Source organism: Pseudophryne corroboree, chromosome 5, assembly GCF_028390025.1.
Source record: "Pseudophryne corroboree isolate aPseCor3 chromosome 5, aPseCor3.hap2, whole genome shotgun sequence".
Lineage (NCBI taxonomy): Eukaryota > Metazoa > Chordata > Amphibia > Anura > Myobatrachidae > Pseudophryne > Pseudophryne corroboree.
In genome coordinates, this window is record NC_086448.1 from 339,502,393 (window position 1) to 339,523,514 (window position 21,122).

General features: G+C 46.0%; 1 protein-coding gene across 2 annotated transcripts in view; it reads right to left on the reverse strand.

Moving 5' to 3' along the window:
• Positions 1-21,122, reverse strand: part of ITPRID1 (ITPR interacting domain containing 1) — a 478,387-nt gene that overhangs the window by 313,869 nt on the left and 143,396 nt on the right. For both annotated transcript variants that reach the window (XM_063922570.1, XM_063922569.1), the window contains exon 2: positions 10,496-10,633. In XM_063922570.1, coding sequence (XP_063778640.1) covers positions 10,496-10,536 — 41 coding nt within the window. In that variant the 5' untranslated portion in view covers positions 10,537-10,633. The remainder of the gene's footprint in view (positions 1-10,495; positions 10,634-21,122) is intronic.

The following is a 21,122-nucleotide window of genomic DNA, read 5'->3' on the forward strand; positions in this document are numbered from 1 at the left end:
CTACAGGGGGGCCAAACTACTGGGGCAAGCTACAGGGGGCCAAACTACTAGGGGCAAGCTACAGGGGTCCAAACTACTGGGGCAAGCTACAGGGGGCCAAACTACCGGGGCAAGCTACAGGGGGCCAAACTACTGGGGCAAGCTACAGGGGGCTAACTACTGGGGGCATACTACAAGGGGCTAAACTACATGGGGCTAACTACAGGGGCGCATCACTACTGGGGGCATAACTACAGGGGCGCATTACTACTGGGGGCATAACTACAGGAGCGCATTATTACTGGGGGCATAACTACAGTGGCTAAACTACTGGGGGTATTACTACAGGGGGAATTACTACAGGGAGGCTAAACTAAAGGGGGGCTAAACTACAAGGGGGCATTACTACTTGGGGCATAACTACAGGGGACATTACTACTTGGGGCAAACTACATGGGGCTAAATTACAGGGGCTAAACTACTGGGGCATTACTACTGGGGGGCTAAACTACATGGGGCAAACTACATGAGGACTAAACTACAGGGGCTAAACTACTGGGGGCATTACCACTGGGAGGCTAAACTAAAGTGGGGGTAAACTACTGGGGTCATAACTGCAGGGGCATTACCACTGGGGGCTAAATTACTGGGGGCATAACTACTGGGGCTAAACTACAGGGTGCTAAATGACTGGGGGCATTACTACAGGCGACATTGCTACTTGGGGCATTACTAATGGGGGCAGTGGCGGATCCAGGGGGGGGGCACTCGGGCCCGAGCCCCCCCCTGTCATTTGTGGCTCCCCCCCTCTCCGCCCCCCCCCCCCCCCCCCGCGGCGTCGGCGCCGCACGGGGAGATGACGGGCGCCCGCTGAGATTGTGTTACCAGCGAGCGCCCGTCTCCCTGCACAGTGGTAGCCGGAGGCAGGAGCTCTGTACTGAGCTCCGGCTTCCGGCGCTGTCACTGCGCCGTGCGCTATGGGAGAGACGTCAGTCATGACGTCTCTCTCATAGTACTGAGGAGAGGACGCCAGCCAGAAGGAGGACTGCAGCGGCGCGGGAACGGGGCTCGGTAAGTATTATGTTTTTTTCTTCCTTAATGCAGCGGGGGCATCTCCTGGGGGAAACTACGGGGGGACATTACTACTGGGGGGGCACCAACAAGGGGCATTACTACTGGGGGGGGCATCAACAAGGGGCATTACTACTGAGGGGGGGCATTACTACTGGGGGCGGGCATTACTACTGGGGGCATTATAACTGGGGGCATCACTACTGGGGGGGCAGCTACTGGGGGCATTATTACTGGGGGGGGCAGCTACTGGGGGCATTATTACTGGGGGGCACCTACAGGGGGCATTACTACTTGGGGGCTAAACTACAGGGGCATTACTACTTGGGGGCTAAACTACAGGGGGAGACAAACTACTGGGGGCATAACTACAGGGGCCAAACTATTGGGGGCATTACTACTTGGGGGCTAAACTACAGGGGGAGCCAAACTACTGGGGGCATAACTACAGGGGCTAAACTATTGGGGGCATTACTACTGGAGGCTAAACTATAAGGGGGTCATAACTACAGGGGCTAAACTGCAATGGGGCAAACTACAGGGGGGCATTACTACTGGTGGCTAAACTATAAGGGGGGCATAACTACAGGGGCTAAACTACAATGGGGCAAACTATAGGGGGGCATTACTACTGGTGGCTAAACTACTGGGGTCATAACTGCAGGGGCATTACCACTGGGGGCATAATGACTGGGGGCATTACTACAGGCAACATTACTACTGGGGGCAATACGGGCATTGCATAAGGGACACCACTACTATGGGGTCTATATAAGGGGCACTACCAGTACAGTGGACATTGCATAATGAGCGCTACAACTGTGGGCATTGTATAAGAAGCGCCACCTCACATGCACCGAAGCCGCACGCAAATGTACTTGCCCCTTCCATGGTGCCCCCCCTATCATTTTCTTCTGGATCCGCCCCTGAATGGGGGCACTACTAATGAGGGCATTGTAAAGGGGGCACTTCATAAGGGGCATCACTCCTGGGGACATAAGGAGCACTACTACTGGGGGCATTGCATAATGGACACCACTACTATGGGTTCTATATAAGGGGCACTACCAGTACAGTGAACATTGCATATGGGGCACTACAACTGTGGTAATTGTATAAGAAGCGCTACTGCTGAGGGCATTGTGTATTAGGGGTGCTACTACTGTGGGCATTATTACTATTGTGTGACCACGCCCCTTTCTTTTTGAGACCATGCCCCTTTTTCGGGGGCGCGCGCAATACCTTTATCGCATGGGCGCTGGGGGGATGGGGGGTGAGTTCCACCACCTCTCTAGAACCACTTTAAGCACTGCTTTTAAGTAGTGATGTGCACCGGAAATTTTTCGGGTTTTGGTTTTGGATTCGGTTCCGCGGCAGTGTTTTGGATTCGGACGCGTTTTGGCAAAACCTCCCTGAAATTTTTTTGTCGGATTCGGGTGTGTTTCAGATTCGGGTGTTTTTTTACAAAAAACCCTCAAAAACAGCTTAAATCATAGAATTTCGGGGTCATTTTGATCCCATAAAATTATTAACCTCAATAACCATAATTTCCACTCATTTTCAGTCTATTCTGAACACCTCACACCTCACAATATTATTTTTAGTCCTAAAATTTGCACCAAGGTCGCTGGATGACTAAGCTAAGCGACCCAAGTGGCCGACACAAACACCTGGCCAATCTAGGAGTGGCACTGCAGTGTCAGACAGGATGGCACTTCAAAAAAATAGTCCCCAAACAGCACACGATGCAAAGAAAAAAAGAGGCACAATGAGGTAGCTGTGTGACTAAGCTAAGTGACCCAAGTGGCCGACACAAACACCTGGCCCATCTAGGAGTGGCACTGCAGTGTCAGACAGGATGGCAGATGTAAAAAATAGTCCCCAAACAGCACATGATGCAAAGAAAAAAAAGAGGTGCAATGAGGTAGCTGTGTGACTAAGCTAAGCGACCCAAGTGGCCGACACAAACACCTGGCCCATCTTGGAGTAGCACTGCAGTGTCAGACAGGATGGCACTTAAAAAAAATAGTCCCCAAACAGCACATGATGCAAAGAAAAAAAGAAGCGCAATGAGGTAGCTGTGTGACTAAGCTAAGCGACCCAAGTGGCCGACACAAACACCTGGCCCATCTTGGAGTAGCACTGCAGTGTCAGACAGGATGGCACTTAAAAAAAAATAGTCCCCAAACAGCACATGATGCAAAGAAAAAAAGAAGCGCAATGAGGTAGCTGTGTGACTAAGCTAAGCGACCCAAGTGGCCGACACAAACACCAGGCCCATCTAGGAGTGGCATTGCAGTGTCAGACAGGATGGCACTTCAAAAAAATAGTCCCCAAACAGCACATGAGGCAAAGAAAAAAAGAGGTGCACCAAGGTCGCTGGATGGCTAAGCTAAGCGACCCAAGTGGCTGACACAAACACCTGGCCCATATAGGAGTGGCACTGCAGTGTCAGACAGGATGGCAGATTTAAAAAATAGTCCCCAAACAGCACATGATGCAAAGAATAAAGGAGGTGCACCAAGGTCGCTGGATGGCTAAGCTAAGCGACCCAAGTGGCCGACACAAACACCTGGCCCATCTAGGAGTGGCACTGCAGTGTCAGACAGGATGGCAGATTTAAAAAATAGTCCCCAAACAGCACATGATGCAAAGAGAAAAAGAGGCGCAATGAGGTAGCTGTGTGACTAGCACACATTGCACCCACGATATAAACGCCTATGCTTGTGCACCTGTAAAGTTTAGATGGAAATGTCAGGTAGGAATAAACAATGACTCTAATGGAGCTTATGCGAGGGGACATATCACATTTCTTGGTCTGTAAGGATCTATGCATTGTAGGCCAAGTGCCCTGTAAATTCTATCACATTCTATTTCTTTTATTTATAGAACACTGCAATATAGGATTAAACATTCCTCTCTATAGGCTTTAGCTTAGCTCAATCTGTTGCTTATAGCAGGGCCGAAACTAGGATTTTTGTCACCCGGGGCAAGGTAGTCATTTGACCCCCCCCCCCCCCCCGCAAAAAAATAATAATATATTTTGCAATAAATAAATAAAAATAATAAAAAAAAATAAAATAAAAAAATGAATAAAAATATTATATATATATATATATATATATATATATATATATATATATATATATATCTCTTTCAGAACTTTTTTACCTGAGAAACTGCCTTTTCTAACATACATTTCATATCCAGGAAAAAGTGTCCCCATTTTACACAGTACGACAGGCAAGTGTCCCCATTCCCCATTTTACACATTGCGGCAGACAGGTGTCCCCATTTTACACATTGCGGCAGGAAAAAGTGTCCCCATTTTACACATTGCGGCAGGAAAAAGTGTCCCCATTTTACACATTGCGGCAGGCACAGGTCCCCATTTTACACAGTACACTGGCAAGTGTCCCCATTTTACACATAGCGGCAGGCACAGGTCCCCATTTTACACAGTACGCTGGCAAGTGTCCCCATTTTACACATTGCGGCAGGCACAGGTCCCCATTTTACACATTGCGGCAGGCACAGGTCCCCATTTTACACATTGCGGCAGGCACAGGTCCCCATTTTACACAGTACGCTGGCAAGTGTCCCCATTTTACACATTGCGGCAGGCACAGGTCCCCATTTTACACAGTACGCTGGCAAGTGTCCCCATTTTACACATAGCGGCAGGCACGGGTCCCCATTTTACACAGTACGCTGGCAAGTGTCCCCATTTTACACATAGCGGCAGGCACAGGTCCCCATTTTACACAGTACGCTGGCAAGTGTCCCCATTTTACACATTGCGGCAGGCACAGGTCCCCATTTTACACAGTACGCTGGCAAGTGTCCCCATTTTACACATAGCGGCAGGCACAGGTCCCCATTTTACACAGTACGCTGGCAAGTGTCCCCATTTTACACATAGCGGCAGGCACAGGTCCCCATTTTACACAGTACGCTGGCAAGTGTCCCCATTTTACACATTGCGGCAGGCACAGGTCCCCATTTTACACATTGCGGCAGGCACAGGTCCCCATTTTACACAGTACGCTGGCAAGTGTCCCCATTTTACACATTGCGGCAGGCACAGGTCCCCATTTTACACAGTACGCTGGCAAGTGTCCCCATTTTACACATAGCGGCAGGCACAGGTCCCCATTTTACACAGTACGCTGGTAAGTGTCCCCATTTTACACATTGCGGCAGGCACAGGTCCCCATTTTACACAGTACGCTGGCAAGTGTCCCCATTTTACACATAGCGGCAGGCACAGGTCCCCATTTTACACAGTACGCTGGCAAGTGTCCCCATTTTACACATTGCGGCAGGCACAGGTCCCCATTTTACACAGTACGCTGGCAAGTGTCCCCATTTTACACATAGCGGCAGGCACAGGTCCCCATTTTACACAGTACGCTGGCAAGTGTCCCCATTTTACACATAGCGGCAGGCACAGGTCCCCATTTTACACATAGCGGCAGGCACAGGTCCCCATTTTACACATTGCGGCAGGTGGTGGAGGGAGAGAGAGAGAGAGAGGAAGGGAGAGGGGCTGACTTACATTTGAAGCGGTTCTCGCCGCTCTTCAGCCGCCTCTCCCTCCTCGTCTGCGCGGCTCCGGGCTCCCCCTTCTCCCTCCTCCGGCGGGGTTTCGTGGAATGACGCGTTTGCGCCGTGACGTCACGACGCAATCGCGTCATTCCGCGAAACCCCGCCCCCCGAGCTGGGCACTCGGGAGAAGGGGGTTTAAAAGTATGTACCGCGGCGGGTGTTAGGGGGTCTCGGCGCCCCCTCCAATCTGGCGCCCAGGTCGCCTGCCCCCCTAGCCCCCCCCTAGTTTCGGCCCTGCTTATAGGAGGCATGATTAATTTGTTTTTATTGTCTAAATCACCTGTTTGGAGCTGCAAGATGGGAAAGAGAAGTTCCACTCTTTCACTGTATTTAGTAAGATGAGAATAGTTTGTTCCATTATGTAGTGGAAATGTTCTATCTATGTCCGCCACTCTTTCCCCTATACAAATTAGGTTTTCCCGGCTTCCTCAATACCTCTGAAAACTGCCTATGGGCGTCACCTGCTGTGGCGGCATGGCAGGCCGCGCCCCCCCCCCCCCCCCCCACAGATAAATCCACCTTTAGGTCGACCCCAGTTAGGTCGACAGTAATTATGGGCGACCACTATTGGTCGACATGCATTATGTCGACATGGCCATTAGGTCGACATGATCATTAGGTCGACATGAACAAGGTCGACATTAGTTTTTCCATTTTTTTAATTACTTTTTTAACATTTTCATACTTTACGATCCACATGGACTACGATTGGGAATAGTAACCTGTGTCGAGCGCAGCGGTAGCGAAGCGAGGCACCTTGCCCGAAGCATGGTGAGGGGTCACGGTGCACTAATTGGGGTTCCCAGTCACTTTACGAAGAAAACAACACCAAAAAAGTAAAAAAAAAAACCCTCATGTCGACCTTTTTCCACGCTATCCGTGTTCATGTCGACCTAATGACCACGTCGACCTAATGTATGTTGACCAATAGTGGTCGACCTAATGACTGTCGACCTAAGTGTGGTCGACCTAATGACCCATACCCCCTTTAACTACTGCCTGCGGCAGGGCACAGGCATCCAGGGAGCAATGCTATGAGCAACATCCCATCTTAAATAGAACTCCCATCTTAGTAAATGTATCCCCATGTTAGTGTGGTGCTGCATAACTGGGTGCAGGGGAAGGGCTGGGCTCTACATGAGCCCCTAAGTGTCTTTAGGGGACTGGTCAGTACAATCTGTTACCTAGTCCCTGACTGAAGGTCAAGCAGTATTTTGGATGTTGAAGCAAACAGAATGAATTTTCTCTTGTGCAAATGACTCTCTGGTTTAATATGTTTTAGAGAAATACAGTACAGGTTGAGTATCCCTTATCCAAAATACTTGGGACCAGAAATATTTTGGATATCAGATTTTTCCATATTTTGGAATAATTACATACCATAATGAGATATCATGGCGATGGGACCCAAGTCTAAGCACAGAATGCATTTATGTTTCATATACACCTAACACACAGCCTGAAGGTAATTTTAGCCAGTATTTTTAATAACTTTGTATATTAAACAACGTTTGTGTACATTGAGCCATCAGAAAACAAGGTTTCACTATCTCACCCTGGGCGGGATGTATTAACATACATCACCGCTCCTCGCCGGTTACCGCAGCGATGTTGATCGCATATGTACTAACATATGCGATCAACATCGCGATGCGGTGACGGAGGCCCCCCGCGATACCTGTTAGGTGGTCTGCGGGGGGTCTCAGTCACCTCCCAGGGGTCGCCACACTGGCTAGACGCCGAAAAGCAGCATCAGGCTGCCCCCGGCGCCTCCTCCTCCCCCCTGCAGCTGGAAGGACGTCCGGCTGCGTTGCTAGGGGGAGGAGGAGACTACCTTCTTGGTCCAGGGCAGCCTGGAGGAAGGTAAGCCGGGGGGGAGGGGGGAGGCTGTCTGCGGCGGTGTCGGCAGTGTCGGCGGATTGCGGCGGTCAGCGAAAAGAAGCCCACAGGCTTCAATTTCCAGAGATGGCGATACCCTGGACGCCGAAAACGCGGCGGTAGGGTGTTAGTAAATATGAAAATGCAGTAAGACCCCTGTTTTTGAGGGTTTTACCGCATTTTTGCTTTAGTACATCCCGCCCCCTCACTCAAAAAAATTCCATATTTCGGAATATTCCTTATTTCGGAATATTTGGATATGGGATACTCAACCTGTATATGTTTATACCTGTGCTGCATTTTAGTTGTGCGCAGTATATAGTAGGAGGGGACAGTGCAGAATGTTGCTGTGGCCACCAGTATATATATAGCAGTGCGGTACAGTAGTCCACTGCTCTACCTCTGTGTCGTCAAGTATACTATGCATACATACCTGTGCTGCATTTTAGTTGTGCGCAGTATATAGTAGGAGGGGACAGTGCAGAATGTTGCTGTGACCACCAGTATATATATATAGCAGTACGGTACAGTAGTCCACTGCTCTACCTCTGTGTCGTCAAGTATAATATGCATCCATACCTGTGCTGCATTTTAGTTGTGCGCAGTATATAGTAGGAGGGGACAGTGCAGAATGTTGCTGTGACCACCAGTATATATATAGCAGTACGGCACAGTAGTCCACTGCTCTACCTCTGTGTCGTCAAGTATACTATGCATCCATACCTGTGCTGCATTTTAGTTGTGCGCAGTATATAGTAAGAGGGGACAGTGCAGAATGTTGCTGTGACCACCAGTATATATACAGCAGTACGGTACAGTAGTCCATTGCTCTACCTCTGTGTCGTCAAGTATACTACAAAAGTACAGTAAAATGACCCAAAAATCAAAATTAAAAGCGTCTGATGAGAAGCGTAAACTTGCCAATATGCCATTTACGACACGGAGTGGCAAGGAACGGCTGAGGCCCTGGCCTATGTTCATGGCTAGTGGTTCAGATTCACATGAGGATGGAAGCACTCATCCTCTCACTAGAAAACTGCAGTGCCACTCCTAGATGGGCTAGGTGTTTGTGTCGGCCACTTGGGTCGCTTAGCTTAGCCACACAGCTACCTCATTGCACCTCTTTTTTTCTTTGCATCATGTGCTGTTTGGGGACTATTTTTTAAATCTGCCATCCTGTCTGACACTGCAGTGCCACTCCTAGATGGGCCAGGTGTTTGTGTCGGCCACTTGGGTCGCTTAGCTTAGTCACACAGCTATGTCATTGCACCTCTTTTTTTCTTTGCATCATGTGCTGTTTGGGGACTATTTTTTACATCTGCCATCCTGTCTGACACTGCAGTGCCACTCCTAGATGGGCCAGGTGTTTGTGTCGGCCACTTGGGTCGCTTAGCTTAGTCACACAGCTACCTCATTGCACCTCTTTTTTTCTTTGCATCATGTGCTGTTTGGGGACTATTTTTTACATCTGCCATCCTGTCTGACACTGCAGTGCCACTCCTAGATGGGCCAGGTGTTTGTGTCGGCCACTTGGGTCGCTTAGGTTAGCCATCCAGCGACCTCGGTGCAAATTTTAGGACTAAAAATAATATTGTGAGGTGTAAGGTGTTCAGAATAGACTGGAAATGAGTGGAAATTATGGTTATTGAGGTTAATAATACTATGGGATCAAAATGACCCCCAAATTCTATGATTTAAGCTGTTTTTGAGGGGTTTTTGTAAAAAAAACACCAGAATCCGACAAAAAATTTTTTAGGGAGGTTTTGCCAAAACGCATCCGAATCCAAAACACGGCCGTGGAACCGAATCCAAAACCAAAACACAAAACCCGAAAAATTACCGGTGCACATCACTAATTACAACATATGCTGATGCATGATGATGGCATTGTCTGGAGTCTGCAGCACATTCATGGCACACAATATATAATTTTATAACAGAAAGCTATGTCGCAGATACAAAAAAGCTCTGGTCTTTGCACTAGAATAGAGGCTGTGGGTGATGGCCTGGTTATCATGCTGGGAGGTTTAGTTCCACAACAACTGGAGGGCCGCATGTTAAGCACACCTGTTGGAAAGGAAGGGTAGTAATCAGTGACGTGCTGTGAGGCCAGACAGAGCCCTTCCTGTCATACTAACGCATACACCCGAGTTTTGACTGGATAAAGTATAAGAAAAATACAAAGAATATGTTAGAAATATTCTCTTTGTATTATTCTAATGATTTTTATAGTGAAAACTCTGGAGTAAAAAGTTTATAACAGGTGAGCCAGTGCCTCACCTGCCTATCCTTTCAGCACATCTCTATTAAAAAAGAACCAATTTCCAGCAGTAAATACTGCTGCACTTGTGTACAGTGGCGCCGAGAGAGGGGGGAGAGGGTACAAATTACCTGAGCCCTGGTCTGATGGAGGGCCCAGTGGGGGATCCAGGTCCCCCCCCTTACCTTGAAGCAGCAGCTGCAGCTTCTCTTCTGGGCTGCAGTGTGGCTAATGAAGTGCTTAAAATAAAAATACAAAAATCTGTATTTTTTTCTAAATGCCTCCTGTGATTAGGCCATGCTCCCTGAAAAGTACCTGGGCCCAGCCAGGCTCTCTACTGCCCTGGCAGGGAGGCATGCCATGCTCCGGGGAGTGGGTGCTTCTCGTGTTCTAGACATGCCCCAAGCATGCTGGGGTCACACTCCCTCCAGGGCGAGGGGCCCAAAAAGTTGTCGTACCGGGGCCCAGGATTTTTCTTGGCAGCCCTGCCCACGTGCACCTTTGGCTCATATATTGTTTGTAAATCTGGCTCTGGTGCTAGCCAGTACCTCCTGAGCCATTTATCTCACCGCACATCCCTGGTAGTAATAGGCATTTGTGATCCAGGATCCTTATTCACTTAAGTACAGCCCAGTTTATACATTATTCTTGCATCATATTCTTAAATAACACATAAATAAAGTAAGGACATGAATTTACCTTGTTGTGTCTTCAGGGCAGCTGATGTCAGAAAGCTGCATTGCTGTTCACAATGTATTGACAGTTCTTTACAGCTGAGACTCAGATGTCTGTCTGTCCCATGACAAAAAGGCTCTGAAGCCAAGGCATACTAACACCCTATTCAGAATACAATAAAATATCACATTAGTAAATATATCAGTTTGAACAAATGCAAACAAGTGCTTTTTTTATAGCTACTGTATAATGAAATAATAATGACTTGAAAAAAAAAATCCTTGAGGGATCATGTTGATTAGAATTGAGAGGCTTCTATTTGTTTGTGTAACCCCGATTCCTGCATGTTGGCTGCCACCACGCTCCAGTCCTTAGCCCTCCCCATATGGGGTGGTCTTCAGGTTGCCGAATGTCGGGATCCCGGCGCACAGTATACCGGCGCCGGAATCCTGACACCCGGCATACCGACAGATATTCTCCCTCGTGGGGGTCCACGACCCCCTTGGAGGGAGAATAAATAGCGTGGCGCGCGTAGCACACCACCGTGCCCGCAAGGGGCTCATTTGCGCTCGCCACGCTGTCGGTATGTCGGCGGTCGGGCTCCCGGCGCCGGTATGCTTGTCGCCGGGAGCCCGGCCGCCGGCATTCCATACTACACCCCCCCATATGCCTCTACTTAATATACAAGGTGTGAATAGAGAAGATGATAGTCTAAGTAAGAGAAGGAAAGCACATGTGGGGAGAGGTCCCTGCTCGTGAGAGCTTACATTCTAAAAGATTTACAGTAATCCAATCTGGAGATGACCAGTGAGTGAAGGAAAAGCACATGAGGGGAGAGGGACTTCCTCATGAGTGATTACATTCTAAAAGGAAGGGAAAGATAGACGGGCAAGAAAGGGTCTGATCCTGGAAATATTTTTGAGATGCCCAATAGTCGTGCCCTTATTAATTTTATGCCAATAGTAGTACCCTAGTTTGCATCATACCACACAGTGTCCAAGTTCATCTCATAATCTTGGAACTCAATCCTCACTCCCAGCTCTCTTCACAAAGAACATTATAAAGGAGAAGTCTGCTTTCAGAAAGTGTTGAGTTTACTGATTAGTTTTCTGTGAGGGTGAATCAGGAGCTTGGAAGATGAATCAAATCATTGTGGAGTATTACAGAGAGGAATAGACAGGGACCATCACCTATATGAATATTGGTAGGTCCTTATTTTCAGGCCGGGCAGCAGGTCAGACCCAATTGCTTTGCAGGCAATTCCAGGAACTTGGTAGACAACTACTATATATGACCCTGTACCAATGGCACCCCCTGCTTCCACTTTAGCTACACCCGTGGATGCCAGCACTATGGTGCACATGTCTATCAGTTTCTGGCGGAACCGCTTAGATGCCACATTGTAGTGACCTCTGTTGACAATATGACACATTTTAGTGCTGTAAGTACACATTGTGCCCCAAGTTCATATTATGCCACAGAGTGTCCAAAGTGCATATTGTGCCACACTGAAGTGCCCTAGTTCAGTTATGCCATATTGTAGTTCCCCCAGTTCATATTAAGCTGCATTGTATTTCCCCAGTTCATAGTATGCCACACTCTAGCACACGGTTCATATTATTCTATACTGTAGTGCCCCCAGTTAAAACTGTGCAACATTACAGTGACTCACAGTTCTTATTATGTCACAGTACAGTGCCCTGAGTTCATATTATGGCATATTACAGTGCTACTAGTTCATACAATGCCACACGGTAGTGTCTCCAGTTCATATTGTGCCACATTAAAGTGCTCTCTAGTTCATATCGTGCCTTATTGCAGAGCCCCCAACTGAGATCATGCCAACTCAGATTATGCCATATTACAGTGCCTTCGAACCCAATTAATGTTCACATTGCATGTTTCAGGATATAGATTATTTCTTATGAACATTGCTGCAGAAAATACTACATCTTGTTGTGTCTGCAGGTGTGCTAAAAAAGGCTAAAGGATAGCCAATGGTACCATAAGGTTTTTTTTTTTTTGGGGGGGGGGGCTGCAAGATATAATTTCATTTTTGGCTAGCTGGGCTTACTTGCACATAACCTACCTGGTAACATATATATATATATATATATATATATATATATATATACACACATATATATATATATATATATATATATATATATACACTGCTCAAAAAAATAAAGGGAACACTAAAATGACATATCCTAGATCTGAGTGAATGAAATATTCTTATTAAATACTTTGTTCTTTACATAGTTGAATGTGCTGACAACGAAATCACACAAAAATTATCAATGGAAATCAAATTTATTAACCCATGGAGGTCTGGATTTGGAGTCACCCTCAAAATTAAAGTGGAAAAACACACTACAGGCTGATCCAACTTTGATGTAATGTCTTTAAAACAAGTCAAAATGAGGCTCAGTAGTGTCTGTGACCTCCTCGTGCCTGTATGACCTCCCTACAATGCCTGGGCATGTTCCTGATGAGGTGGCGGATGGTCTCCTGAGGGATCTCCTCCCAGACCTGGACTAAAGCATCCGCCAACTCCTGGACAGTCTGTGATGCAACGTGGCATTGGTGGATGGAGTGAGACATGATGTCCCAGATGTGCTCAATTGGATTCAGGTCTGCGGAACGGGCGGGCCAGTCCATAGCATCAATGCCTTCGTCTTGCAGGAACTGCTGACACATTCCAGCCACATGAGGTCTAGCATTGTCTTGCATTAGGAGGAACCCAGGGCCAACCGCGCCAGCATATGGTCTCACAAGGGGTCTGAGGATCTCATCTCGGTACCTAATGGCAGTCAGGCCACCTCTGGCGAGCACATGGAGGGCTGTGTGGCCCCCCAAAGAAATGCCACCCCACCCCATTACTGACCCACTGCCAAACCAGTCATGCTGGAGGATGTTGCAGGCAGCAGAACGTTCTCCTTGGCGTCTCCAGACTCTGTCACATCTGTGACATGCTCAGTGAGAACCTGCTTTCATCTGTGAAAGCAGGTTCTCACTGCTTTCACAGATGAAAGCAGGTTCTCACAGTGGCGAATTTGCCAATCTCGGTGTTCTCTGGCAAATGCCAAACTTCCTGCACGGTGTTGGGCTGTAAGCACAACCCCCACCTCTGGGCGTCGGGCCCTCATACCACCCTCATGGAGTCTGTTTCTGATCGTTTGAGTAGACACATGCACATTTGTGGCTTGCTGGAGGTCGTTTTGCAGGGCTCTGGCAGTGCTCCTCCTGTTCCTCCTTGCACAAAGGCAGAGGTAACGGTCCTGCTGCTGGGTTGTTGCCCTCCTACGGCCTCCTCCATGTCTCCTGATGTACTGGCCTGTCTCCTGGTAGCGCCTCCATGTTCTGGACACTACGCTGACAGACACAGCAAACCTTCTTGCCACAGCTCGCATTGATGTGCCATCCTGGATGAGCTGCACTACCCGAGCCACTTGTGTGGGTTGTAGGGAGGTCATACAGGCACGTGGAGGCCACACACACTACTGAGCCTCATTTTGACTTGTTTTAAGGGCATTACATCAAAGTTGGATCAGCCTGTAGTGTGTTTTTCCACTTTCATTTTGAGGGTGACTCCAAATCCAGACCTCCATGGGTTAATAAATTTGATTTCCATTGATAATTTTTGTGTGATGTTGTTGTCAGCACATTCAACTATGTAAAGAACAAAGTATTTAATAAGAATATTTCATCCATTCAGATCTAGGATGTGTTATTTTAGTGTTCCCTTTATTTTTTTGAGCAGTGTATATATATATATACATATATATATATATATATATATATATATATATACCTATAGTAGCGTCTGTATACGTATATATATAGTGACCTGGGCTGAATTTAGGGGGGCAGCCCCTAGGCACATTGTTTGCTGACAACCCCCCCCCCCCCCCTTATCACGTCATTGCACCCTTCATTCCGAATGCCTCGAGACCACCAAAGCAGCCCTTTCTTCACCCTACTACAACTCCTAGAGCACAATTTGCAGACTATCGTCCCAACCCCATCTTTTGCTAAATACATTTTAAATAAAAAAATAAGTAAATAAATAAAAATAAAAAACATATATATATATATATATATATATATATATATCTCCACTATATAAAAATTTTAATCTGTCATTCTGTCCTTCTGTCTGTTTTTCTATACAAATCCACAGTTTACAAGCGAAGATCGTGAAATTTCACATACAAGCATATTAAAACATGGCGGACGCAACTAAAACAATTTGAAATCCCTACCACCCCTAGGGGGGCAGACAGCAGCACAGAGTATATCAGGAGACAGCATAACTCCGGAATTGCTGGACCCATGCACTCAAAAATTGGTAAACATATGCCTTACAATCTGGGAACAAACACTGTGGGAGGAAGACACCCCTAGCACCCCTATCAGCAGACAGCATAACTCTGGAATGCCTGCAGCAATTTACAACAAACTTGGTACACATATGTCTTAGACTTACACTCTGGAAAAAAACACTATAGGGGTCAGACACCCCGAGCACCCCTAGGGGTGGGACAGCAGCCAGGGCCGGTGCTAGGGTGTTCGGCGCCCCCCTGCAAACTATAAATTTGCGCCCTCCCATATTCCTTTGGCGCGCGCCGGGAAAAGGGGTGTGGTCTCACAAGTAAGGGTCATGGCCACACAATAGTACCCCCATTTAAAATTACGCCACAATGTAGCACAATCTTATTCATCTTATACGTAATGCCCCACCCGTAGTAGTAGCGTCCTTATATGTAATGCACCCCAGTAGTAGTAGTATCCTTATACGTAATTCCCCCCTAGTAGTAGTAGCGTCCTTATACGTAATGCCTCCCCAGTAGTAGTAGCGTCCTTAAACGTAGTGCACCCCCAGTATCAGAAGCGTCCTTATACGTAATTCCCCCCTAGTAGTAGTAGCATCCTTATACATAATGCTCCCCCAGTAGTAGTAGCGTTCTTATACATAATGCCCCCCACCAGTAGTAGTAGCGTCCTTATACGTAATGCGACCCCAGTAGAAGTACCGTCCTTATACATAATACCCCCCAGTAGTAGCATCCTTATACGTAATGCCCTCCCCCCAGTAGTAGTAGCATTGTTATATGTAATGCACCCCCAGTAATAGTAGCATCCTTATACATAATGCCCCCAAGTAGTAGTATCGTCCTTATACGTAATGCCCCCCCAGTAGTAGTAGCGTCCTTACACGTAATGCCCCCCCCAGTAGTAGCGTCGTTACACGTAATGCCCCCCCTGTAGTAGAGCGTCCTTATACGTAATGCGCCCCCAGTAGTAGTAGCGTCCTTACACGTAATGGCCCCCCTAGTAGTAGCGTCGTTATACGTAATGCCTCCCCTGTAGTAGTAGCGTCCTTATACGTAATGCCCCCCCCCCAGTAGTAGTAGCGTCCTTACACGTAATGGCCCCCCTAGTAGTAGCGTCCTTATACGTAATGCCCCCCCCAGTAGTAGTAGCATTGTTATACGTAATGCAGCCCCAGTAATAGTAGCGTCCTTATACATAATGCCCCCAAGTAGTAGTATTGTCCTCATACGTAATGCCCCCCCCCAGTAGTAGTAGCGTCCTTACATGTAATGGCCCCCCCAGTAGTAGCATCGTTACACGTAATGCCCCCCCTGTAGTAGAGCGTCATTATACATAATGCCCCCCCCAGTAGTAGTAGCGTCCTTACACGTAATGGCCCCCCTAGTAGTAGCGTCATTATACGTAATGCCCCCCCTGTAGTAGTAGTGTCCTTATACGTAATGCCCCCCCAGTAGTAGTAGTAGTGTCCTTACACGTAATGGCCCCCCTAGTAGTAGCGTCGTTATACGTAATGCCCCCCTGTAGTAGTAGTAGCGTCCTTATACATAATGTCCCCCCCAGTAGTAGTAGCGTCCTTACATGTAATGCCCCCCCAGTAGTAGTAGCGTCCTTACACGTAATGGCCCCCCTAGTAGTAGCGTCATTATACGTAATGCCCCCCCTGTAGTAGAGCTTCCTTATACGTAATGCCCCCCCAGTAGTAGTAGTGTCCTTACACGTAATGGCCCCCCTAGTAGTAGCATCGTTATACGTAATGCCCCCCTGTAGTAGTAGTAGCGTCCTTATACATAATGTCCCCCCAGTAGTAGTAGCGTCCTTACATGTAATGCCCCCCCAGTAGTAGCATCGTTATATGTAATGCCCCCCCCCCAGTAGTAGCGTCCATAAAGTGCGTGCACACAGACATACCTCACACACACACACACACACACACAATTCACACACACACACACACCCACAATACACACACACACACACACACACACACACACACATGTATACACACACACACACACAACCACACACACTTCTCTCTCACCGTCCACTTACCTAAGCCAGTCTCCCTCAGTACAGCAGCCTGGTCAGTGTAGCTCCGCCCCCTTATGTCCCATTTAGCCCCACCCCTCCCATCCCATGTAGCTCCACCCCTTCTGTCCCGTACACAGCGCTGACACACAGGTGAGGGGAGGGGAGGGGAGGGAGGAGGCTTTTCATGCTGCAGGCGCCGCTGCCAGTGCCTGTCATACAGTGACAGGCACAGCAGCTAGCAGCTGTCAGCAGCAGGGGGGACAGGACGGCGCAGCACGGAAGGGATGCAGAGCAGGGGAAGCGCCTATCCGTCCCAGCGCCTCCCTGCACTGCATCCCTTCGCTGAGCGGGTAGCGCCGGGCCTGACAGCAGCACAGAATATGTCAGCAGGCAGCAAAACTGTGGAAGGCCTGGAGCAATTTACACCAACTTGGTACACATCTGACTTAAAATCTTGGAATAAACTCTGTGGGGGTTAAACACTCCTATCACCCCTAGGGGTGGGACAGCAGCACAGAATATTTCAGGATACAGCAAAACTATGGAAGGCCTGGAGCAATTTACACATCTCACTTACATCTCACATCTCACTTACAATCTGGGAACAAACTCTGTGGGGGTTAGACAACCCTAGCACCCCTAGCGGTGACACAGTGGCACAGAGTATTTCAGGATACAGCATACATCCCGAATGGCTAGACCAATTTACAACAAACTGGGTACACATATGACTTACACTTGGGAAACAAACAATGTGGGGGTCAGACACCCCTAGGGGTGGGACAGCAGCACAGAGTATTTCAGGATACAGCAAAACTATGGAAGGCCTGGAGCAATTTACACATCTCACTTACATCTCACATCTCACTTACAATCTGGGAACAAACTCTGTGGGGGTTAGACAACCCTAGCACCCCTAGCGGTGACACAGTGGCACAGAGTATTTCAGGATACAGCATACATCCCGAATGGCTAGACCAATTTACAACAAACTGGGTACACATATGACTTACACTAGGGGAAAAAAAAACAATGTGGGGGTCAAACACAGCTAGCACCCCTAGGGGTGGGACAGCAGCACAGAGTATGTCAGCAGACAGCATAACTGTGGAAGGCCTGGAGCAATTTACAACAAACTTGGTACACATATAACTTACAATCTCGAAAACAACCCTACCACCCCTAGGGGTGGGACAGCAGCACAGAGTATTTAAGGAGACAGCATAACTCCCGAATGGCTAGACCAATTTACAACAAACTGGGTACACATATGACTTACACTTGGGAAACAAACAATGTGGGGGTCAGACACCCCTAGGGGTGGGACAGCAGCACAGAGTATGTCAGCAGACAGCATTACTGTAGAAGGCCTACAGCAATTTACACCAAACTTGGTACACATCTGACTTACAATCTGGGAACACACTCGGTGGGGGTTATACACCCCTACCACCCCTAGGGGTGGTGGGACAGTAGTACAGAGAATTTCAGCAGACAGCATAACTCCAGAATGCCTAGACCGATTTACAACAAACTTGCTACACATATGACTTACAAGCTGGGAACAAACACTGTGGGGGTAACACACCACTAGCGCTCCTAGGGGTGGGCCAGTAGCACAGAGTATATCAGGACATGCATGATATGTCAGTGATGACAGGGCTGCATGGGACAGGGGCTGTGACATGATGTGAGGAGGGGAATGGAGGTAGCCACACACACTGAGAGTTATATAGTGGAAGTAGCATGGTCCCCCAGCAGCACATTGGGTTTTCAGTGTATTGATGTGTATAACATTTTACATGCTTTTTGATACTATGTTATTTATACTGTGTGTTTAATATTTACATTCATTCTTGTAAACAAACATTTTTAAAATCCCGGGCAACACCCGGTACTCCAGCCAGTGTGTATGTGTGTATATATATATATATATATATATATATATTTTTTTTTTTAAAAAGGTAACCTTTTCTGCGCTGTTCCACAAGTCTCAAACCACTAAGAAATACCTTCTGTCAGATAAGGTATATGGGATAGATATAAAAGGAAAAAAGATTCTAGTGGGAGACAATTTGCCTTTAGAATAACTATAAAAATTATTTATTCATGTACATACTGACATATACAACTTAAACATTCGTCTAAAAGGTACAGATTACTAAAAATTATATATAGTGGTATGACAATTCTATATATAAAAATCTTTCAATTTAAGAGGGGATTTCACAGTCAGGTGATCACGATCAGAATTTTGAAGGGATATATCTCCAACCCGAAATTTGTGGTGAAAGCTTTTTTGTCCAAAATCACGAAACCCAACGCGTTTCGTCCGTTAGGACTTCATCAGGGGTTAACAATCTATATAGTTACAGAGGGAAATGTATAAATCACTACATATTCAAAGGTAATTCCAAATCAACATAATTATCACAGTGAATACCATACTAGAATTGAATATAGATAGGTATACATACCAATTCTTATAATAGATTGGATTACCAAAGGTTTTGACAGGCTAGGGATCTCAATACTATATCCAATCTCAAGCACGTTTTCAATTTATTTGGTATCTGAAATATTACCATTATAATAATTATAAAAAATTTATACATATATACATAATAAAACCAAAAAACAAATGATAGAAATGGTGGAAAATGAGAGGGAAGAGGGAATCAAGGAGTGTGGACTTTTTAATAAAGTTCCAAAAATTTGTCAGGTATAATAAATTCTCCTTAGTTGTATTTATTTTTTATTTTTTATAGAGTAAGTTATATGAACCTACCTATCAAAAAACGTAGGATTTATCACCATTAGTATTGCACCTATTAGAATATAAGTAGGGGAGTTATAATAACAACCCCTAATCCAGGGTTCATAATGAAATTCTCCATAACCCAATATAAGTATATGCAATACAATATAGTCTAATGTGTAGTACATACCTAAACAGATTTCATCACAATTATAGAATGACATTTTAGGTCGAAGTTAGTTGAAGTTATATTCCCTAAAAAGAATAAGGGCAAAAGAACATTCCTTTACCACTCATGTATAACATACAGATGTTATTTAGAAGTATTATTGTTATGTCCGATTTAACAAGGACGGAACCAGCAATACTCTTTACAGTGTGAGTTTCACATACAATCATGCTCACTTTTATATAGGAGACCACACTGATGTCGGCTGATTTAAAAAATTCTTAATTCTTCTAATTATTAACACGATATATAGGTTCCAATATGTGGGCTCATCATATAATAATTGATAAACGGCAATTCCTAATCAATTAATATATTTAATTAATATAAAAATATCAATTTTCAGGGTGAAAATGAATATAGGCACAGTCATGCATGATTATTTCTACTTATATTACAGTGATTCATCTCTTTCAATTGCTCATTTAACATCCTGATCTAGATATTAACATCATGTGGTGCTTAATTTGATTAACCAATTCTTACCTAATTTTATCAGGGATTTTGAATCTCTATAGTCCACCACGACTTCAATAGGTTTCACCCAGTGATTTTAATAGATGCCCAATCCTGAATAATGCAATACCCTATAATTAATGCTTCAGTGATTTAGAATTAAGGTATAACAAATAGATAATATTAATCGCATAAATAAGTGGTTACCCACCATAATATGCTCCATTATTTGATTAGCAAATTCTTATCACAATAGTCAAAAATTGACCAAACAGTTTCTGCACTTACTTTATAATGGGACATAACCACCTCACAGGATCACCACCACAAATGAGAGGCAGTGTGGGGCTTCCTTTTATACCTCACTACTTGATGGGTCACTTCCTGTTGGTCTTAAAGGACCATTATTAAGTTCAACATTAGATTTAGTTATCCTATATTATAATGATTTTGCCTCATCCGTTTCTATTTGTATTTGTGTTTGTTATTAATTTAAAACAACCTCCACCTTTCTTAAAGAGAAAAAAGGAGAAAGAAGGAATTGGAACGCTTTTTGCGTTTCAATTGCCGGCGCCGCGTGCGTTCCAGCGCACTTCCGGTTCCGGCGGAAGTACTTCGACTTGCGTGTCACGGCTATCCATTGCGTGTCACGGCCCCCGCACTTCCGGTATCGCCAGGATTGCTTTGTAAATGCTCATTGCCGTGGAACCTAGATAAACCTATACATTACATTAATACAAACATCTATTGCCATGGATAATAACCATTGCTTCTGGGATCCAATACTCATATATATTAGATTAAAGTTAATCGCCATTAGAACTTTCGATTTTAATAAA